We start from the raw sequence: 23,577 nt of genomic DNA on the forward strand, positions 1-23,577 counted from the left end.
TAGCTCTGAATGTGGGTAAATATAACCATTTTATAAATAACCCCCTGTGTGTAACAAATATTTCCTGGGATAGAAAAGAAAGGGTTGAATAGAGCAAGTTTTACTCAGGATCCCTCTGCTATTGTTTTCTACATTTGAATGTTATTTTTAAGAGAGTTGTGGTGTTTAACCCAGTTTAGTATTTTCCAGGAAATCAGTTGCTGCTTAAACATGTATCCAAATTCCAAGTTCATTCAGAACTTGAAAAGCAAAATTTAACACAAGGACTGGAATTCTGTAATGATCCAGCAATTGGCAAAAGCAAACTCTTGGTTCCCTGGAGAATGAAAGAGCCAAACCCAGATATTTCTCTTAATTAGAGATGAAAACATTATTAAATATCCTAAAAATTGAAAGCATATGTAACTGCTATAAGGTGGGTGTTTTACTGGAAAATAACTGACAGCCATGCTAAATTTCTGTGTGTTCTGATGTAAGAATTCAGCAGCAGATTAAGAACACATTTTGCTGGGAGACATGTCTAAACATTAACATTTACACAGACTGAAAATAGGCCTCTGTAGGCAGGGTCAAGTGAGACAACCCACATGGATGGACACCAAATTTCCAGCTCCTAGACAGTGAATTTTTTAAATGACAAAATAATCTCCAATCAAAAGAAAAAAAACGGATTTCCTTACTCTGTGTTCACTCATCTCCTGACACCCCTTCTGACCCACAGACCCCTCCCAGCTGATTCCACAACTCTTTCTTTGTGGAAATGGGTGTTTGATACTGTTTATTAGAAGAGTTTTGAACTTGAAAGGAATCTTACTAAGGATTCTATTCAAGGATTTTGTATTGCTCCACTTGTTTACTCAGAAGAGAGACTGTCCCTACACTGAACACTTACACTGCTGTGCAAATAATAGAAAAGAATTTTGGTGTGATATTCTGGCTTTGCATTGCCCACGTGCACTGAATAAACTCACTGTGATGAAGTGAGTATTTTTCCCATCCCAAATGATTTCAGATGAGAGTGGAGCATCATAACAAAATAAAAATTATGTGGTAACTTGGACTTGCACCCTCCTAGCTCATGGGAGCATTCTTCTCTTCCATCTAGTATTGAATATATGTGTTGGGGTCAGCCAGGAGGGAATTATAGCAGTCACTATGGAGGTATTTAGAAGTATATTAGAAGTAATAATACTAACCTGCAATAGGGATTTACCATTCCCCTTCTAAAATTGTCAGGTATTCCCAATTCCACATCATTTTTGTCAGAGCACTTGGCTGAGTAAGACTACCTAGGGCTTGTGGCATGTCCTGAAAGATTCTACCCACAAAATCACTCCTTCCCTGCTTGGGGAACAATGGCCAGAGCAAAGCACCCATTGGCTCTCTCCCTAAATTAGTCACAGCTCTTTGGCACAGCCCAGCAGCTTTCAGTCCAGACCAAAGTGTGAGTTTCACATGTCACTGTGCATAACAGGCTGGAATTTGGGCTATTCAAGTCACTCACCAGCTCGGGCCATTGAGATTAATTTCTGGTTGCAATGAAAAGAGAAATGAGTTCAATTTGTGATGCTTAGCTGTCTAAAAACCAGTAAAATACAAATGGAAATGCACAGAAATAGGTATTTTAAAAGAGCTAAAGGATAACACAGTATTAACCCTTAGATTTGTTATAATCTCTGGAATTCAACCAACTCTGGCCTGCCAAGAGTACCCAGGGAGAATCACATTTGAATGGCATCTGCTGAGTTTCCTTATTCAAAGGGAAATATATGAAAAAGGAATAAAAGTATAATGCCCAAACTTATTTAATTACCCTTAGAGAGTCCTGCTTTCAGAGATTATCTGTGCAGGCAAGGCCAGCCATCCGTTTTTTTTTGGAAATGTGAGGATAAACGTGGGCAGGAGCACTCAGCTCTGAGGCCACTTCATCAGCAGGGAGGCAGAGCAGTCACCTGACACTGCCTGGCCTTTGGGCAGCAGTGGGGCAGGGAAATGCAAGTTTTTCTGGAAGCACTACAGCTGTTGGCTGGGGATTCAAAGGCTGGAACATTTGGAGACTTGCACATCATAGACATAAACAAGCAAGGAACAAAAAAACACTGTGTACAATTCAGAGAGAAAAGCTCTGGTGTCCAGAATCCACAGCAAGCTTGGAAGGACAGAATGTGCTTTGAAATAATTTCCATTTCATAATACAGATGAGTCACCTAAGCAGTGATTATTCCAAGAATTTCCATGTTTGCTGGGCTTAATCCTGGGGGCTGTTTGGTGCCTCAGAACTCTCTGACCATGAGGCACTAAGGTTGGCACTGAGCTCTAAAATCACTCCCATGGCACTTCCATTTTCTCTTGTCCTGCTAATGAGGCCCTGCAGAAATCTGCCAACATCATTTGCATGTGGAAGCAGATGAAGACACAGATATACCTTTCCCCCACGTGGTTTTGCTGGGAAAGTCAAGCCATGCCACGTGGGGAAGGTAAATCTTCCTGACACCGGGATCTGTACACACCTCCATCCTACACCTGGCTAATTATCTGTACAAAAGTTCCCTTTTAAATACATGTATTTGAAGTATTTTACTGATCTCAGCGATATACTGGATTGTTAATTCTGAATAGAAACAGAGATAACAAATAAGATAAAAGGTTTTTTTAAACTAGTGACTGCAATTCGAGATTTAAGAGCAGCATTTTAATGTGTTATTTTTAAATAACTAGTCCTCAGGAGCCTTTTTTGCAGTCTGGCTCACTAAAAATCAATAGAACTTAAATGTCAAAATCACCTGCGAAAACAAGACATGCTCCTTGTCATTTAAAGAGATAATTAGGTCTCACAATATACAGCCACCAGTTCAGAAACAGAAATGTTTACTGGTGCCTGTCTAGACAGCCCAACTGAGCATTTCCATGTACTGCTCTCTGCAGTTTGAATTTACATCCAGCTATTGCTGGACACAGTGTGAGCTTCTAGTGCTTCTTAGAAAGTTTGGAGGATAAAAAAATAAAGTTAAATACTCACAGAGCCAAAATTAAAAATTGCATCATCTCTGACTATCTTCTTTCCACATCTTAAATGTTCTGGATTGAGATACTCCTAAGAGAGAGGGAAAACAGTAATTTTAAAGTTCTTGGACGTGCTGCTTTTGGGCAACTCCTCAATACAAATAAAAACGTGTGCAACTGTACTTTGTATCAAATTCTCTTCTCAGTTTTACTGGGAACCAAGGTGATTTGTGCCAGGAGCTGTGAGCAGGAAAATTGGCCTTTCATCTGCCACTTTCCTGGAGGCAAGGCAAGATTTTTAACTGTCAAATTCAGTCATCAAATGCAAAGTAACGTTTGTCTTGAAACACAAATAATGAAAAGCACACATATAATTGAATAGTTTTGGTTTTTTTGGGTGTTTTTTTGGTTGGGTTTTTTTTGGTTTTGTTTTTTTTTTACAAGAAAGTAGAGCATAAAACCAGCATCAGTTACTGTCAGGAATGGAAATGCAGGAATTAAAAAAAGAGTACAAAAGGAAAAGCTAAGGAATGAAGTTTTTTTACACAGACAGCTAACAAAGTGGCTGCATATATTTATGTTCTGATAAGACTTAGGTTTAAGGACAAGACAGTGCTTTTCATGTTTGTTTTTGCAGGCAATCCACTTCTTTTGACTTCAAATGTCTTTGCACTGTTCCATTCTAGTCTCTCATCCAAGCTTAAAAATCATATTTGAGCATTACTCTGCTGTAATAACATTGCAATAAAATACATGCCAAGATAATTTTTCATGGTAACTCTTAATGAGTGTTCAGTCAAAAAGAATTAATAAATAGGTGAGGATTTTTCTTCTTTCCAATGGGATTCGATCTGGATTTTTAATTTAAAAATTGTCCAAGTGAATTAACAGCCACTGATGAGGAGATCTTCAGCAAAATCATCCAGTGTGTTCAGAAACTCCTGACAGGATGCACAGGCTGTATTTGAAGGCCACCACTCAATCCAAGTGCTGGAGTCCAAAGGGTACTGGAATCTAAAAAGACAACAGAAAATGATCATTTGCTGCTAAGATTTGGGAAGGAAAAGGAAACAGAAAAAAAATTACAATATGGAAGTGCTTGTTCTGTGTTCATAATCCTGCTTTAAGTGTGCACATTGTGTGACTGCTGGTTGAATACTTTCAAAATTAAATCAATTCTGTATCTCACAAGAATTATTGCATACAAACACTTTAAGATTAAATCTCAGCATATCCTTGTGGTAAATGACTTACTTGAAACTGTAACCAATGCTTATCTTTAAGGCTTCTTTTCCCATGATCAAATACTGCTCTCCTGGGCTCAGTTCAACTTCTGTGCAAGTCTTCTTTTTAACAAAGGTTATTTCATTATTTTTTTGAGCAAAAGCCTGCCCTGAAGTAAAAAAAAAAAAAAAAAACAAACCAAAAATAATCCAGAATTGGACAATTACACAGAAAGAATTTCCAGTAATGCATATATATTAGAGAGAAAACATTAAATGTTCTACAGTACTGCACAGCCAGGGGATCTCTTTGCCACTGTTCTATAACAGGAAAATTAAATTATATAAAACATGTCTCTTGTAAAGGATTTTTCAATTAAATCTGAATGGTAAATAAGCCTTGTGCACATTAAATAATTTAATATTATAGTAATTTTAAGGAAATATGGGACGCTTAAACTCAGAGGACAAAGGAGTGAACATCAGCTTCAGTTCCACAGGCCCTATGAGCAACAGGTAAGACAGTGAATGCCTAAGAGCATTCCAACTCCTTTCTCCCAGGAGCAGAAACACAGAACTCACCCCTTTTATAGAGGTCCAGAAGATTTGCAGAATACTTCACAAAAAACCCCTCCTCACTGCGAGATGAGATGTTCACTTTATAAACTGCAGAACGACACAAAGCAGAACCTGGTCATTCCTTGTTCCTGCCATGCATCCTGAATATCTTAGAGATGCTCAGAGGGAGAATTTTGTGCCCCTTTACAACACTGATTTCTGGGAATGCAATGGTTAAATGGTTATAGGGGCAGAAAGCATTGAGAAGTCCTACCCACACCTAATCTGAGGGAAGCTGTGGGTAGAACTCACTTTTCTCTACATTACGCTATGCCACACTGAATTTCTAACCACTGCAGCTGTAATTTGAACAAGATGTTTTGCAGCAGCAGCAGACAGAGCAAACAGCCATTTGAGAGCAGGGAAAGAGGCAGTGAGAGCCCCATTACCATAAGCAGTGTCCCCCTGGCAGGCAGCCTCTCTCCTGCTCTCAGCAGTTACCGACTGGCCGAGCCTCTCCTGGACTTTACCACACTCAGCTACAAGGAGAAAGGCAGAGGTAAGAGAATGCCAGCACATGTCCCCAAAGGAAACGTGGGTTTCCATCATCCTGCATGGGCAAATTAACTGAGCAACACCGTAATTATGGGATTGCATGCTGGAACAGTGAATATTTAAAATACAATATAACGCCCTCAAACATCAGGCTTAATCCAGTCAGACTTCCATGATCACACTGCACACAGCTTTAAATTTCTTCTAATGTAAAATATGCAGGGGAAACAGCTGTGTTCTTATGAGGGCTTTTTCCTTATGTTCACTGTGGTTTTGTACACTGCATTTTCCCACCAAGTAAAATGAAAAAGCCTCTTCAGATAAAGCTTACCTTCCATGCATTTGCATTCACCTCCTTCACACAATCTCACGAGTTTTTCATTTCCATAGGGATTATAAAGTATGGTGCATCTTTTGTCTAGAAATAAAAAATACATGTAGAAAATCAAAGTCTAAGACATCAACACTGAAACCTGGCGAGGCAAAAGTCACCAGAGCTTCACATAAAATGGAGTAAAAAATCTGTTAATTTGTTAATTCTTTGGGTGGAAAACAGAGCTAAAAGGCAAACAAGGATGTGAAGAGCTGGAACACATACCTGGTGCATGATATTCATACACAGTGAAGGTGGCAGGGTTCAGCATTCCAACCCGGAAAAGCTCACTGATCCTGAAGCCAACACACAGGAACTTGTGAGCTGGCACCTGTTTGAGAGAAACATGAATTAAAGAGCTCTAAAGGAGGCAAAATGATTCCAAAGAGTAAAAGCAGTGCTTACAGTCAGGGAAGGGGTAACATACAGAGTCTATCTGCAGAAGAACATGCCCATCTTCTATCTCATAATCTGCTATCAGCTGATCAACGCCACTCGCAAGCTGCAGGGCACAGAAAAAAATGAACAGTAAATATTACATATCTGTCATATAAAGCCAGGAAGGGAAAAACCATTCTTGAATACTTGCAGTAGATAAATCCTCTGGATTGGCTTCCACTCCACTGACCAGCCCTATGTCCATCACAGCATGAGCAGACCCTGACCGGGGCTCCCTCACACTGGGCCTGTACCTGAGTTAGATTAAAACCAGTATTAATTAATGATAACTGAAATGAAACAGACCTACTTGAATGTGATCCCAGAAAAAAATGAGGAAAATTCTGTCAACATTTAAGCCACAGTAAACTCGTAGTGAAGCAAAACAGTCCAGATGAATCCATTCAGATTTATGTCAATGCCACGCATGAAGAAGCTTTTAATGCTTATGTTCCAGGAGAGCCCAAAAATAACTTGAAGACTCCTCCCCACAGAGATCATGACCTTTGGCTCTAATTCTATTTACACATGTACATAACAGAGAAGAAACAGAAAGAAAAGATGAGGAGAGCTGGTGGAATTATTAATAACCAGCCCCTCACTGCACTTACTTTGCACAAGCCTCCAGGCGCCCCAGGGGTTCCCCATCTCCTCTTATGCGACCTGTTCGTGGCAAGTGGAGCCAAAGAATTTCAGAACTCTCCAGAAGCAGCAGCCCAAAACTCTCACAAACTCTCACAAAGCATTTTCAGAGTTGGAAGGTAATTATTTACATTGTTTTGGTGGCTATTTTTACAGGAATTCATAATCTAGCCACAAACAAATTACATTTACCTCTTTGGTAATTCAGGTGAAATGACAGCTTGAAATGTAGTTTATTGTGTGTTTATATTATTTAAATTCAGAATTTGGTTCTGCCCCCTGTTGTAATTGGACTTCAACTCTCAGTGCTTTGTAGAACTCACTGTAACCTCTCCCACTCCCTATCATATTTCTTTCTCCTCACTCCCCCACCTGTCAAAAGCTCTTCCATAAATGACTAAACCAAACCTAACAGAAATAAAGTAAATATTAATTCTATTCACAAAAAGCAGTCATTTCAAACAGGGCTAAAAAACTTTTAGCAATTTCTTTTCCAGTTTTGCATTTAGAAAGTGGCAGAATTTATTTTTTTCTTAGTAAAAAACACTCATAAAAGACTCAGGATTTTTCCCCCTCCCTCCCTTGCACTGATTTGAGTAGCAACATTTTAAATTATATTAACCCTTTACCATCATCTCTCTTGGGAACAATCTTCAGTTCAAAGTTACAGGACTCTTCAGAAGTACCAATGGTGTTATACACCGTCCTCACCTGCACACACACAGATAAATCAGACAAAAGAGAAGCAGCATTAAACAATCCTCAGAACCGGCATAAAACTGTAAAAACTCACACTGGGAAGGATAGAAATAAGTCTGGTTTATTGGTAACATGAAAATACCAGCAAAGCAGAGCCAACAAATTATTAGCATAGAAAGAAATGGGGAGTTCTTGAGCAAAATTCCAGCACATTAAGAAATGAGAAATTCCATTTAAAAAACCTGGTTGCATACTTACATTTACTGTAGCTATGCCAGTGCTGCTGCCAGTGCTTACATACAGATCATCTTGCAAAGGTGCCTAAAGAATTGGTGAGGAACAAGAAGTTGCACATTAATAATAAAGATTAGCAACAATTAGCAACAATTCAGGCTTGTCTTGCTTACATTTCAAATATGTACTGGATTCTGCAGAAATAGTAAATTTAAATGAATATTCAAATATATTAAATAACATAGATAAACAAAGCCTTTAAACATTTTCTATACCAAATTATTACCAACTTGTTATAAGAAAAAAAAGCTATTTTAGTAGCTATTTCAAAGCTCAAATAATCATTTACCAAGATGCTAAGAATTCTGGTTTCCCTTTTTAAAGCAATATTATTCACTCACTGCCATAGTTCTTCCCACGAAATTGTCTTCTGTCAGTTTAAATAAGTTTAGGGGTCCACCATTTTTGTAGGATACTTTTACATCCATGTCCAAATGCAGCCGTTTGACAAAAAGGGAATATTCAGTCAGGGCCTCAAGGGCATTGATAGTGTCCTGTCAGAAATCAATCATAAAGAATTAACTCCAGGGATTCTATTTATAAAATTTCAGTTTATTTTAATTAAGAGAAATCAGATTTCCCAGAGTCCAAAAATACCATGTCCATGGAGCCATTTTATACTAATCCCATACACAGGACTCTGATGTTGGCAGTGTGGTCATTTAATTGAATTATCCTCTTCAAATGTTACTATCACAGAATCATGGAATGGTTTGGACTGGAAGGGGCCTTAAAGCCCCTCTCATTCCAGGGACACCTCCCACCAGACCAGGTTGCTCCATCTAGCCTGGGCTTGAATGTCCAGGGATGGAAGAAAATGCTCGGTACTTGAAGAATGAGGACAAAATATGTAAAAGCACACCTGAGTTGAATAAAATCCTCCCCCATATCTCTGTTCTTCAGAGAGCCACTTGATGATGGGCTTGGCATAGTTTCCATCCCCTCTCAGCAAAGTAGTGAGCAAGGCATAGGCTGTGGTTTCAACCATTTGTGCAGTGACAGAGTTGGGTGTTGGCTGGTCTTGTGTTTTAAAAGCATCTTTCCAAAACCTGTAGATGGGGGGGTCACCTGCAGGAGGAGAAGAGGGTCCAGGTGCAAGCCCAGCAGCAGCTCTGCTACACCAGGAGAGGCACTGGGCCAGGAGATGGGCAGGAGCTCGCTCTGTACCTAACAAGGATGGAAGCCCACCCCTCCTATGCTAAAAACCTGACGTTTGCAAAGTGCTGAGAGCAGATGTGGTGCTGATGGGGACAGGGCAGTGGGAAGGGAGCAGTACCTGTGACAAAGGCCTCTCTCTTCAGGGCAGAGAAGGCGACCCGTGCCGCGTGGTGGTTGGGGTCCAGCAGGGCCAGCGCGTAGGCGGTGATGGCCACCGTGAAGGGGCTCTGGGCCAGCTGCACGTTCTGCACCAAATAATCCCCTGCTCTGCTCCTGGCATCGTGGATTTTCTGCAAACATGGACAGCTTACAGCTCACACCCCTCACACTGACCCTAAAGAAACACAGCTTCTCTGTCAGGACTATACAGACACAGAATGTCTTCTACACTAGCTTATAATGAATCTGGAAGTTCCTTGCTGTTCTTTTGCTGACTTTGAAAGACAAAGACTAACAAAGCAAATAAATCTGTGAAACTGAAAAAAACTCTTGATTTTTTTTAAAACAAAGAAAAGGGAAGAAATTAGAAGCCCAGAGGGCAGAAATAAAAATAATGTTTACCTGAGTAGGACATATTTTCATTGACTTGTCAATTCCAATAATAGAAAATGCTGTGAGATACAAAGATTTTTCTTTCGCTTCTCGAGGTAATGTACCCTACAAAAATAAAATAATAAAAATAATGAAATAGAAATAAAAGTTCATTTAAATAAATAGAGCTTCTCAGTGTTAAATTCTGGAAATAAATAGAAATTCCTGTAAAAACTACCAGTTTAGTTAAACCTGAAAATACATTGACTCTTTGGAAGGTAATAGCTCATTTGTAAAAAAACCAAAACACATTAAGCAATTCATGAGCCAGGACTATTAGATTATGAAGTGAACCTAAACATTCTTTTTCTGAATATTAAGAAGTGGCAAGCAGCTACTTTTTGCGAAAAAACAGAAAGGTCTGCAAGACTGTGCTGGGCTTTAAATGAATTTAGAATAAAGAGAAAACTTGTCTTGAGCAGGTGTTTTGATGAAATATAGCCTAAAATATGAACCACTTTATTTCTTGGTGCCTTCAGCTTTTACTGCCTAAGCACAGAAAAGGTTTGGGTTTTGTACCTGTAGTTTCACTGGTTGGTAGTTAGAAAATTCATTGAATGACCCATCTGGCATCTGGCAGTTGTCAATCAGCCACAGAAGGGTATCACAAATAGACTTTTCATCAAGATCAATGTATTGATTCACTTGACCAAGGATCCTTAAAGCAAAAGCTGTCAACCTGTCAAGGGAAGCAAAGAGATCCTGCTTGTTTAGATTGGCAGGTACTGCAGAGGGCAAACACAAATTTACACTGCTTAGGATTCTGTATCCTACACACTGCTGTGGTTCAAAGGGATAATGAAGGTTAATTTTAAATTTAACTTAACAAATAGACAATAACTACTGAAATAATTTTAAACTAGGATCAATTCCTGTGTTTCAGGGTATGAACTCATTACATCCCAAAACCATCTTGGTTGTCATGGTGTGAATTACGGACACAAAGAAAAGGTTTGGCAAGCGAAAGCAAGGAATCAAAAGATATTATTCAGAGTTGTAAACACTGCTTAAATCTACCATCACACTCTTGTCTGGTGCTTACTGAAAATATGAAAGCAAGGGAGTGAAATAAGGCTTTTTCCAGCCCAAACCCCTTTCAGCTCACCATGTGCTAGCTTGCCCATTCTTCCACATGCTGTAGGAGCAGTCAGCATTCCTGAAGGACGAGATGCTCACAATTCCTGAGGGATACATCAGGAACAAGCAAAGTTATAAGAATTGTATTTGCTCCCTGAGATGTATCGCCCTTCTCACTCAGCAAAGGACCTCTACAACCCTGAAGCAAGAGAAACAGCAGAGTTTTCTACCTTCTTTCATCTTCCTCCTCATCTGAGTCCTGGAGCTCAGGGTCCTCGGGCCCAGTAAATGCCAATTCTCCGACTCCTCCAGGTAGCGGAACACGTAGAACACCGGGGCAATGCTCATCAGCTCGGCCTCTGCACTGCCCCTGGGCAGGCTGCTCAGCATCTGCAGGCCCGTGGGGCTCAGCACTGTGGCCATCACTTCACCCATAAGGTGTCCTGTGCAAGGAAAAACCCCAAAAAACTGATTGAAACAGCAGGTCGTGAAAGCCAACCCAAGGGCAGAATCCACGAGCAGCCATTCTTGGGAAGTGTTTAAATTTCTACGCTAAAGGGGACTTGCAAAGCCTTTCTCAAAAGAAAAAGAATAAATCAGATGAACTTAAGACAAAATAGGAGGAATGCAGGGTATGAAAAGTTTCTATTTACCTTTTACACTGACACTTCTGTCAATTTGTGTTTTAGGGACCAGATTCAGTGGGACTTTGTATCGAAATTCTTGTCGTCTCTTGATTGAACCTGAAATTGAAGATGTGTATACATATATATAAAATGCTGCACAATCTAAATCAACAGACAATTCAGCTGTAATTGACAGGTTGAAAGTTACAACTGAGAATTCAGCAACCAGAATGTGAAAACCAGACATATTCCCAAATGCACAGGCAAACAACATCAAGCTTTGAAAAGGAACAGGTGAAAACTCTTTATCTTTCTTTTGTTACAAGAAAAAAAAATCTGATCTGGACCTAAACTTTGTGGTTTATTTCGTTAAATGAGAACATATTCTATTCCCTTTAATAAAGCTGAGGAAAGTTTACAATCACATCACACTAGAAGATACATTTGAATTTCCCTCAATAAATTAATCAAAGTTCCCTTAAGCCAAGGCAGGAAATCCTTGGGAAAGGACATATTTACAATATCTCAGGAAGGAGAAACTCCAAGTTTTTTACATTGTGAAAAACTTGATTATCAAGAATCAAGACCAGGAAAAAATAACACAAAGACATATCATCAATTTTCTTACCATAAACACCCTGTGGATCCAAAGTGAAACCTGCATGGAGTTCTTTCCTAATGCCTTCTGGCTGGGATCATGATGAGGAAAGAGGTAGAAAATGGAAACATTTTTTTAAAATCAAATATATCAGCTGAAACAAAAGGTTAAACCCACAGTATTTTTGTCTTCTTTTTCTGTAGTTGAGTTTGACTTAACTCTTGCACACGTGAATTTTAGTGTTCTAGCTCACACAATTCTTGAGAAAATTTAACAAAATATTAAAGTTAAACCTTAGGAAAGGAAAAAAATCGTGTTTCAAGTGGAAATCAAAACCAAACAACTTAGAATAAAGTATTCTCCCTTGCTTACAAAGTTCTAATCTATTTTTTTAAATTCATGTAATCTTTCAGTTCTTATAATCAAGGTTTAAAAATGGGTGTGCTCAAATACTCAGCCATTCATTTTTCCACTGCACACACCTCATTGAATTAAAGAACATTGTGTGATATTAAAATAAAGCAAAATTTCTATATTGACTCAATTGAACCCAATTTAAAATTCAAAAATGCTTAAAAAAATATTTTTCCTTACCACAACACGTAAAGTTTTAACTACAATTTCACTATTCCTGAGGGTCAGCAATGTAAAATTGACAGTGTGGAGACCCAGTTCCAGAGGGAGGATCCGGAATGTAACTGCTGAGGAAGAACCAGCATCCAGAGTCTTCAATTTACAGCTCTGCATCCTCGACCCTGCACTTGCAGAATCTCCAAAGGTACAGACTCCATTTCCAGCTGCTATTTGAACACAGAACTGAAAGGTGGAGAGATTTCAATGTTTCATTTCCATGGCAGGTACAACACCAGATAAATATTAAATCCTGCACTGAGCATTCTGTTACTGAAATGCTACTTCTGTTTGCAGTACATAACACTGGCTTAAGGACTGAAGAAATCCCATCCAAGGATCTGTTTCTCCTGGATAGTCCCAGGAAAAATGCTTTTTTAGTTTACTATGTCAATCCTTCCACAGGGCTCATTAACACGAATTACCTTAATTGCAGAGGTTTTATGGTTATAAACAGATCCTTTTAACTCGATTTGCTCCCCTCGTACCACGGAATAAGGAACATAAATGCTCAGGAAGATATCCTTCACAACTTGGATTTCCACAGGTGCAGCCACACAAATACCTGAGAGAATTAAAACCATGAAAGCAGAGTGTCTTATCCACCCTACTGATAAACAAGTTTGAAAAGGTCTTGACATACTTTAGCAATGACATATGATTTTTCAGTGTGTACTTTGAACAGTCCAAGTTTTTTAAAAGTTCCCAGGTTTTTGCTTCCTGATCCAAGCAGCTCTCACCACTCCTCACACCTCAGCTGACATACCAGGTTCTTTGGGTTTCTTCTTCCCAAAGAAATTCTCTGATTGGATTACCAAATCTCCTGGAAAATCTCAAGTCCCTGAGCTCCAGGTAGCAGGACAATGTAAAGTTGTCCAGGGAAGAGTTACTCAATATTTTTTTTTTCTTCTTACTCTCTATGAACCATTGTCACACACAGGACAGGCTTTGTTTTCCCAGCCACTGACACTCACAACATGACATGAAGTGATTTACTTTCCCCAAAAACATATTTTTGTTTTCTTTTCCTGTCTATCAACCAGAAAGTGAATACTTTAGAACATGAGTATCAAACTCATTGAGAGGGTCTACAAAGCTTTCTGATTCTTCAGCTCCAAACTAGCTGGGTTGCAAGACCTACCTTTATCTGAAATGCCAACACCTTGTACTTCCCAGGTGGTCAGTGAATCAGGCAAGGTGACAGACAGAGTCTTGGACCTGTGTTAAAAGTGTTTTTACATTTATCCATTACCATTAACATTATCTGTTAACAGCATAGCTCATCACCAGCAACACTCTAAGAGAGACTCGGGGAAGCTCTGAGCCAGAAAAGAGGAATTAGGGATTTTGGTTGGAATAAACTTGGTTTTAGCTGATTTCACAGAAGCTGGTATTTAGCAAGGTCCAAAGTGAAAGTGGCTCAACAATCTGGGCACCACACAGTACATGGAGCATGGAGAGGAACATGGCAGGAATAGTTTGTTTGGATAAGACTCCATTTCAGCACACATCTCTGGTGCACCTGAAGTTACCCAGTTTACCTCAGTTTCCCCACTTCCTGTCTACAAAGTTGATTTGAGAAAAGCAGTACCTTGAAGAAACTTGATGAACTTCCCATAACCAGCTTTCAGGGAAGTAGCTACGAACTTGTGCCTCATCCAGTTCCAAGAGAGCCTCAAAATCTGAAGAACATAAATGAAGCAAGTAAAAAAACTCTGATACAAGAAAAAAGATATCTTAATACACTCAGTCAAAAATCTGTGTCAATCCCACCTCATCCATTGACACCTGTCCAATATCCTGACAGATCACCTTGTTAACAAGCAATTATAGGGAGATAATGGAAGACAAGGAATTTAACCCTCCCACAGATCTTTCCTGAGGTGTTACCCACTGTCTGTCTTGGGCCTGGGCAAAGAATTCAAATTTGGCATTCAAGTTTACTCTTAATAGTCTCTGATTGCTGTTCTGCTTGTTCTAAATGTGGGTGAACAGAATAGAGAGCTGAACACAACCAAGAACTGCTCTCCTGCCCCTCCTCAGGGATATATAACCAAAGTTTTGGGAGACTGGTAAAATTCTGTCTGGAACAACCCTGACAGGTATCGGGGGTGGGGGAATAATAGATTCCATCACCTTTCCATCCCCCTGTTCTGGAGCAGGACACCCAGAGCTCTCATACTCACGCATTCTGGCCAATATCAGGAGCTTATTTGGCTCCTCCAGCCGCAGCTTGTTGGCAAATTCACAGCAATCTATGAATGCAGAAATGCACCTCTGGCTCCTCCGAATCCTCTGAGCTCTGTCCCTGCAGGTCTCAGACACTGGATAAGCTTTTACTCCAGCCATGCAGCACTGCCGGGCTTCTGGATCTCGGTATTTGGCCACTGAAATAAAAACAAAACAGTTCACTTCCTTGAGATGAAGTTTTTACTTTCAAATGGATGTGATTTTTTTTAAATTATGATATACATAGAAATATTTGTGACACCTTCTTTGAGTATCTTTTCCTTGAAGTCAGACCGTTTGGTTCTTAACACTTCCTTGCAAGGTTCATCTGTACAGAAAAATAAAAAAGTACACACAGCATGAACTTTTCTTGTAATAGGATTGTCCTCTTAAAAATAACTCCACAAAGTCACATTCCAAATGCATGAAACTTTTTTATGTTCGCTGTTTTAATTACATAGAAGCATTTTCATTTTGATTACAGTAACTGTTCCACAAGATGTTATCCCCCCTCACAAATCATCAATATATACATCCCCTTGAGTTCCAAGATAATAATTGAGAGTGACAGTGGAACATTGCAGAAAATGCACAGTTCCATGCCTGGACCACAGGAATGTACCTGCTTCCTCTGAGTCATCAGCGTTTGCATTAGTGAGGAAGGTGAGCCCGGCCATCCTGAACACGGCAATGTTGTTCTGTCCTCCCCCAGCCCCACAGCCAAGGTCACTCTTCTCCAGCTGCAGCATGATCTGAGGAGAAACACAAATCCCATGCAGAACACAGCCTGGAAAGGCTCTTTGTGAAACAAAGGAGAACATACTCTCCATGGCTCCTTGAGCAAGGAGCTCTCCGACACTGCAACCTGTTTTTGGCCAGGTCTGTGGAGTTCTGATGAGAGAGGTCAGATTTGCCTTCAAAACTACAATTTACATCTACTGGAATTCAAAAGATTGCAAACTAGTTCTTTTAATAATTTTGAACTGTAGATTTAAACAAACAATTTTCACTCTGCCTTAAATTGTTCTTCTGCCCATTTTCAGGCTGGCTGAGTGCATGACGGATCAGTTATTGAATATGAAATGAAATAAAGAGCAGCTTGATTTTCTTTTATGGCTGCTACCTCACCTTTTCCATTGCCCTCTTCCTTCTTCCTGTGACTCCATATATTGCTTTGTCAATAGAGGACAAAGCAACAAAGGAATTGGACTGGGTTTTCATGGTGAGTGATACAACCTCTGCTGGTTTCAGTGTTGCTTTGCTTGACTGCACCTTAATCTATAAATTAATAACAAAGATTGGTAATTTTGAAAGCACATTGCTCTGAAATTAATCCAGTTGATGGCAGATATTTACTATAATAATTTAATTGTTAAAGAACTTGTGTAAGTCCAAGATAAAATCTAACCATAAAACAAATGCACACCCACAAATTTCAGTGCCTATTTTGCTACTCACATCAAGGCTATTGCCACATTTCTGTTCCACATTCAGCCAAACTGAATCAGCCACTAACTCTGCAGCTCCTTCTCCCATGACTATGTAGTAAACAATGAGACGTGCTGAAGGAACCATCTCTTGAGTTATCTGGAAAGTCAGATGTTCATATTCCAAATCCTTAATTCTCTCCTGAGTTCCAAAGCTCACTGTCTTCCCTTTTGATGTGATCTATGGTTTAAAAAATGATGGACAATTAAAAAATCAGATTTTATATTTAGTCTATTTTTCACATGTAGTAATTATTTGAATTTATATCTTCCACTACAAAGAAGTGCTGTCTCTGCACTTCTTTTCCTTCAACATTTCACCTTCTGAAACAGCTCTTGAGACCAACACTACTTGTCCTCAATCCCAGTCAATGTCAGATAAGAATTTTTTTTAAAGAGACCACATAAATATAAAATTTAAACACGAGACTGTTATTTTCTTCCTATAAAGCTGACAGATTCTATCTGAAAGGAAGCAGTTGCCTGAGCTGCACATATTCTATGCTGAGGATAGCTCTTGACTGTTGAGCTTTTTCATCCATGACCATCCATATTAAATTGCAATTCAATATTTTATGCAGAAACATCTGTTACTCACCAAATAGCTGTAGTGATGTATTTTATCAATGTAGTGACTTTGTGGATATACATTAATATTTATTACATCCCCCACTTCCAGGGTTTTGTGGTTTGAAGCCCAGTCAATGTAGAGGTAACTCTGACTCAGGGATGAATAAGCTTTTGCTTCGTAGCTTTTACTTGCTTGGTTTTCATCTGAAAGATGTGGATCTGCAGTTTTTACCTGGAAAGATAATGAAATGTCTGAATACTCTGAGTACAGAATTACTCCTAAGCAAACAAGCAATGACAAAACTAATATCATTCTGCAATATGTTGTTCAGAGGGATTAATAAAAGAGAAGCCAACTCAAGACCTTACCCTCAAAGAAATAATTACACTCTTGAAGAAATAATTTAATGGAACAATTTAACTCACTTGAAACTCCAACATTTTGCTGTTTGGTGGGATATTAACAACAAACAAAGCAGTTCCATCACTGATGCTTGTTTTTCTTCTCCCAGATTCTGAACCCTCTGATATCAACCAGGTCTCATCCATTTGCTCACTTAAGGATTTGGCAGTGACAGTTACAGGGACATTCCCAACAAAGTCATCCATGGTGTCTTTCACCTGCACCTGTTCATCGGGACAAAGAAATGGTGACATTTTTCAGGAAGAGGCTTCCAAGCTGCTCAGCTGCTTCTACAACAGGGAGTTTACAAATGTACAAGTCAATGGAAATGAAAGTGTGTTTATCCGACATAGAGTGATACAGAGAGAAAATGACAAAGCTTGTGCTTGATGGGGTTTAATGTGCAACCCCCTTGCTCCTGGGAACTGACCTTAATGAAGAAGGGCAGTCCAGGCTTCACAAAGAGAGGAGTGGCAATCAAACTCAGCTTGTAAGGAGAGACAGCAAACCTGACTCCAGTGAACTCCACCTCTCCACTGAGGCCACCTGACAAAACACAGCACCCCATGGAGCAAACAGCCAACAATAAGTTTAATCCCTAACCATTTCTACAGTGAGAACAGGCTGTTCTTCCTTAGAAGTTTTTGGAAGAAGAACTGAATATTAAAGAAAGTCTGATATTAGGAAGGTTAGCCTTATAATGTCCTTTCTAGTTCTGTTCATATTTGCAGAAGTGTTAAGAAAAATTTCAATTAAAGAGCAACTTACCCATAGATTCCAACACTGATGCCACAATATATAAATATGAGCCATCCAGTGCTTCCAGACTGTCAAAGCCTATAGAACTTGCTGCTCTCTTACTGTTAAAATTGATCTCAGCAACTCCATTTTCAATCTGGAAATGAAATAGAAACCATCACTTTATAATACACAGACCATATGTAGATTCAGTGTATTTCTGTTCACTGTCTATTTTCAGAGGAAATCAAAGGGTGAAGATGTTTAAATAATAGATTCTTTATTCCCTAAAATTATTTTAAATTAATCAACTAATGACACATATTGCAAAGTTTGTGTGCAGGCTCAGCAAGAGGTGGGGATAACAGAGAGATATCTTCACTAAATGAGGGAAGGGGACAATTAGTGTAGAACAGACTCCCCAGAATAAATCAGTATCATTTTGAGCTGCTTGTCTCCATTTGACTTCAGTTATTCTGTAATAGATAGCACTGAAATTATTTCATAGAAATCTTCATCACACAGTTTGGCCAAGAGAGTAATTGCAGCAGATTGAAATGCCATTGTCTCAGATGCTGCCTCTGAATTTCATTTCCAAGTGCATTTCTCTGCCCCTGATGACAGCCTTACACAGGAAAAGCCCACACTGGGGAGCTGTGGATGCAAATTACAACTTGAGACCCATTCTCACCAAATTTAACGGAAAAACTTCAGTGGGATTGGATCAGTCCCGAGTTATGCATGTGAATTCTACACAAACTTGATTTGCTGCTTCTTACCCTTGTTACATGCATTGCCTGAGGCATCATTCTTTTCTCACTTTCTTCAATTATTCCAAAACGAAGAAAAACATCAGCACTGGGAAGCTTTTTGTTGGAAAAATAGCTGAGAATAAAACAACATAAATGCTTTTAAGATTACTTTAGTGGCTGCAACACAGCATTTGTTTTTGAAGAGTCATTGCCTAGGCAAGAGATGGAAAACAAATGTCTGTGTATTTTAAACACTTCTGTTGAAAAATAATCACTTTGACGGAATTTTAAGAAGGATCACTTAGATTTTTTTACACAGCAGAAATTATTTTGATGAAATTTTCTTGAGGAAAGCAAAGAGGAAAAGTCTGGACTCAGAGAATCATTCTTCAGGTAAAGGAAGAGGAGATATAGGATATTCAGGATTCCCAGCCCTATTTCCTCACCTAGCTTTCACAACAATCCTGAAGTTCTCAAATTTATCTGAACTAATGAAGTTACTCTCTGGCTCGATGGTGATGGAAAAGCTTGGCATTGCTGCAAATTGAGTAGAAAAAAGGTCACTTTGGGGGTGCTTTACCCATGAAGCCACCGGTGCTGAGCCACTGAAGAATCATGACCATTTCAAGGGGTTTGAGTTCTTGAAAACACTAAAAATGCAGCTTCACAGCATGGGCACACCTTACCATATTCCTTAACTTCAAATTTTGCCACAGCTGAGGTCACAAAATCCATCTTGTACTTGGCTTTAATCTTCCAAATTCCATATCTATGAAATATCAACCATCAAACAGCTTTTAAGATGAAAATTAATGATAATATTGGTAATAATTTCTTAGAGAGGAAAATTCTGCACCAGATTTTCACAGGCATTCAAGGTCTACTTTGAGCAGATTCTCTTTGACACATCACTAATTATTTGACACTTACTTTAAAGCACTGAACTCAGTTATAAACAGTTTCTCAAGCCCCTGCTATCATCCTTCTGCTCTCTCAGCAATGTTTCAGCACCCTCTCAAGACTAAAATGAGAATTGAAGAGATATTTTTTAACTGCTGCTGTTCCTGGGAAAATGCTGGTGATTTGTATGAAACACACTCGAAATATGAAATCCCCACATCTTTGTTACTATTTATATCTCAACAGTAGAAAGCTTTAATTGTCATTAATGTTCTTTTTTAATTGAGCATGAAAAACCTGCCCCTCACTGTTCTTTAAGGAGAATACTCTGCCACAAGGTCCCTAATTCTATCATGATTCCACCCTATGTGAAATGTTAGAAATCTCCAAGTTTCAAGTCATGCCCACCATGCAAAACCACTCTATGACAGCCACTATAGAAAGGCATTATAATGTTAATAATTCACCAAAAAAAATTAAATAAATCTACTTAGGATTAGGAGGAATCTTGAAGTCAGGAAAAGAAACTATTCCAGTAAAATCTTTTTCCTCCAAAATATCCACTTCGACTCCTTCAGGATCCTTGAAATGATAAGAGGACAGAAAGAGCAGTTACAGATAGTTCTTATCAACAGGGGAATTTTTTTTCTATTCTGGAACAACTTCAGATCTGGGACTTGAAAACCTCTATCCAACTTTGCAAAGTCAATTTAAAATCTTTTAAAAGATGTCTGGCTACCTGCAAAAACATCTAAGAGTTTATTAAACATTGATTGCAATACTGACTTCCCATGTTCCTACCCATCTTTATTTGTTATTAGAGCTACAAAATATTCATATTAAATTCAATTACAACTCACCACAAAAGTCAGGACAGTCTCTCTCCGAGCTGGCTGCAGTTCTTCATTCAGAGAGTAAACTCTGACTTTCACTGTAAGAATTATAGCAATAAATCTCAAAATCAAAAAACCAAACAATTTACTTATATTTTAACAAACTCCCAGGAATACCTTTCATTCTTTGTGCCACAAATTAGTAATTTAGGGTGAGGAGGGCAGGGAGAAGTGATTAACTTTTCCAGTATGATAAAATAATTCAAAGTATTGTTCTGCTGATAAAAAAAATTAAATATCAGCTGATGGCAATACAACACAACCAAGAGCTCAAAGAAAAATTAAATCCTAATTCCTTGGCAGAGTCAGCAGACTTTTAAAATTAAATAACAGCCAAGAGAAATAAGCATTATTTACCTGACTGATCAGGAGTATAAACTGGTTTGTCTGTATGAATAAAAAGAAACCCATTCTCATAGGAAACAGGAATCTTTTTAAATCTTGTAAAATGTGGAGAAACAGCTTCCAAATACAAATACTTGTCTGAAGTATCTGTTCTTGGTAAATCTGCTGGTTGAACCTGGGGGAGATGAAACAAAGGTTTTTGAAGATTATTAAAATATTTTTCACGCATTTTTTCCTACAGTATTTTTTGATGCAAAAAGTATCTGAAAAGCAATTACCACTATGTGGTTGAGTATCATTAAATAAAAATATTAATACAAGCATTTATTCTTGCTTACACGGTAGAGGATGGTTTTTATTTTATTTATGTCCAGAACTAAACCAGCAAAGTCCAAAGCCCAGTAATGAAGTTACAACAGCAGAAATTATCAGATTTCCATTTATGCACATGATGAATCATGGCCACAACAAAACTGCTGCTGTGGTTGGTATTTTTTGATTTGATTCTCTCTATTTTTAAAATTATGCAAGTATGGCAATGATTCTAAAACAGTCTGATTGTTGAACCTCAATGTTGTTAACTGATTTTATTCAGTGCATTTTTAATTTCAGATCAAAAATTGGGGCATTAGCCTTCCCCAGTTTAAACAACTGAAAACTTACTGTCACTTAATATTTTTTTAGGACTTATCACTAAATGTGATAAGAAAAAGAGTGTAAGAAAGGTCTGAATTCCTTACTGTCAAAGTTACAGCATCCTGGAATTTGTTGGCTGGGGTTAAGGAAATCCGAGCAGACGAATACACAACAAGCTTATCTGGGAAGCTTTTTAGGGCAATATTGACTGGAAATTCCTTCTCATAGCCAAAAGCTTGAACTACAATTTTCTCAGAGGCCCCAGCTCGGAAGATCTTTGGTGCTGTAAGGACATATCTGTACATGGAATATAAAACAATAACAGCATAATGGAACTGTATTTCTTTCAGATTCCTTACTTCCATTTGGAATTCAGTTATATGCACAGAATTAGAGCAAACAGGATAATCAGGTTATTGCAAGACACTAATTAAAATCCTATTTGGATAGTGCCCTTTGTATTGGATCTACTAAAATTCTGGATTTATTTACCCAAAAGAGAGGACAACAATCAAGTAGCGTTTCCAGTAAATTCCGTATTTGCTTTTACTTACGTTTTCTCTTGGCTAAAAGTCGTTCCAGAAAATAGCAAAACAATAAAATATATTAAAATGGTCATTGTGTCTGGGACAAGAGCAAACCAGAGATGTTAATGAGGCTGGGTTAAACAGCCTCTGCTGTAGGTGAGCAGAAATGCCAACACATTTCATCCACAGTTAATAATTAATGGCAGATCATTCTTTACTAAAATATTATTGCCACTTCCTGAGGAAACCAGAACCGTTAAACTTAGTAATTTTTTTAATTTAGGATTTCAATTTTTTATATGTCCACAGCAATCCTGTGTCAGTCCTCACTTTCTTTCTGACAACTGCATAATAAAATAATTTTCAGAGGTAGGAAAAACCCCAACAATCAGAAAGTGATTCTGTTTTTCCTTAGTAAATTTTTTTTTTAGAAATTAAAGTAAGTTTAAATTTGTGTCTGAAGCAAAAAAGCATTTGAGTTATATCAAACAATGTGTGGATGTGTTTAGACCAGCATTATTTTATTGTTGTATTGAAATAACATTTCCCTTTCTAATGGCTAAATTTCTTTTAGCCATTTGTATTCTAGATTATGCCAACTTTCTGACCTCTTCCATTCCAAATAAAACCTGCAATATGGAAATATTAGGGCAGAATATATCAACATGCACTATTTTAAACAGCATTTTGCAAAAAAAAAAAAAAAAAAGAAATTTGAAAAAATTTGCAAAAAACCCCCCACAACCATTGATGACAAAACCTTTGCAGGCCTGATACCTGGGATAGCACGTCAACAAATAGGCTTATGTAAAGTTAAATAAAGTTGTGCAAGAATGCTGAAGTTTAAACAAATATCGCGGTCAACCTTTACGGGAAAAGCATTTACAAAACTGTTTCTGATCGATATAAAGTGAAATTACAATAAGGTCGGCTTCTCACCAAATGTAATGAACTAGAAGAGAAGCGAAAATAGAATAAAAGCTTATAAAATATAAGATGCTTAATGTTATTAAAATGAGTGGTCAACACATGTATTATTAATTACCAGTAGGGGTGGTATGTAAATGAGAAGGCACAAATAGTGAAGAATACCTGGAAATGTGTATAAAGTTTAACAGTACTCTGAAATAGTGGTTTTTAAATCTAATTATACTTCTTCCTTATATGTTTCAGAGACACAGCCTACAGGTTTTTCAGCCCTGCATTTCACACTTAGTTACACAAATGCTGGTCTAACACAGTCCAAGTGTTAAAAAGATATTTATTTACATGCCTCTGTGAAAATGACTTTGATTTAGACCAGACATGCATTGTTTATAATTGCAAATAAACAGTGTATTTCCAATAAAGTTAATTTAAACGCAATTTTGCAGTGAGATGCTAAATAAAGAGTACAGAGAAGGAAAAAAACTGCTATCAGCAGAGCAGGTTTTATTGTTTATACAGCGGCTCGGGTTTGAAACAAACCAAAACCCCTCAAGGTTGTAGTGCTTATACAGTGATTTGGGCTTTGTTGTTTATACATTATACAGCGATTTGAGCTTTATTTACCACAAATCCCTGAGGGGACGCAATGGCGAGGCGGGGGCGGGGCCTCCGCGGCGGGAAATGAGCTGTGGGCGTGGTCTCGCA

General features: G+C 38.3%; 1 protein-coding gene across 1 annotated transcript; it reads right to left on the reverse strand.

The window, feature by feature from the left end:
- Nucleotides 1–3,186: 3,186 nt before the first annotated feature.
- C5 (complement C5) lies at nucleotides 3,187–22,104 on the reverse strand. Its single transcript, XM_041719738.2, has 41 exons — nucleotides 21,973–22,104; nucleotides 21,523–21,715; nucleotides 20,795–20,957; nucleotides 20,405–20,475; nucleotides 20,035–20,126; nucleotides 19,331–19,413; nucleotides 19,091–19,181; nucleotides 18,672–18,777; nucleotides 17,923–18,049; nucleotides 17,585–17,700; nucleotides 17,178–17,378; nucleotides 16,780–16,983; nucleotides 16,153–16,362; nucleotides 15,823–15,972; nucleotides 15,317–15,446; nucleotides 14,957–15,022; nucleotides 14,652–14,852; nucleotides 14,057–14,147; nucleotides 13,607–13,683; nucleotides 12,891–13,030; nucleotides 12,430–12,651; nucleotides 11,866–11,926; nucleotides 11,265–11,354; nucleotides 10,842–11,054; nucleotides 10,640–10,715; nucleotides 10,054–10,213; nucleotides 9,505–9,600; nucleotides 9,062–9,233; nucleotides 8,648–8,853; nucleotides 8,127–8,279; nucleotides 7,750–7,812; nucleotides 7,422–7,503; nucleotides 6,762–6,813; nucleotides 6,302–6,404; nucleotides 6,140–6,214; nucleotides 5,938–6,043; nucleotides 5,671–5,757; nucleotides 5,234–5,323; nucleotides 4,809–4,892; nucleotides 4,258–4,396; nucleotides 3,187–4,017 (listed from the first exon to the last, which is right to left on the reverse strand). The coding sequence occupies exons 1-41, from the start codon at nucleotides 22,035–22,037 to the stop codon at nucleotides 3,888–3,890; spliced, it is 5,037 nt and encodes a 1,678-aa protein (XP_041575672.2). The 5' UTR covers nucleotides 22,038–22,104; the 3' UTR covers nucleotides 3,187–3,887.
- Nucleotides 22,105–23,577: the final 1,473 nt, after the last annotated feature.

The sequence above is a fragment of the Taeniopygia guttata genome, chromosome 17 (genome assembly GCF_048771995.1).
Source record: "Taeniopygia guttata chromosome 17, bTaeGut7.mat, whole genome shotgun sequence".
Lineage (NCBI taxonomy): Eukaryota > Metazoa > Chordata > Aves > Passeriformes > Estrildidae > Taeniopygia > Taeniopygia guttata.

Coding starts and splice junctions, on each gene's coding strand:
- C5 (XM_041719738.2), bottom strand. CDS start 22,037: ATGACCATTTTAATATATTTTATTGTTTTGCTATTTTCTGGAACGACT. Junction 21,716..21,972: donor ACTTTTAGCCAAGAGAAAAC/GTAAGTAAAAGC, acceptor TTCCATGTACAG/ATATGTCCTTACAGCACCAA. Junction 11,927..12,429: donor TTAAAACTTTACGTGTTGTG/GTAAGGAAAAAT, acceptor TCATGATCCCAG/CCAGAAGGCATTAGGAAAGA.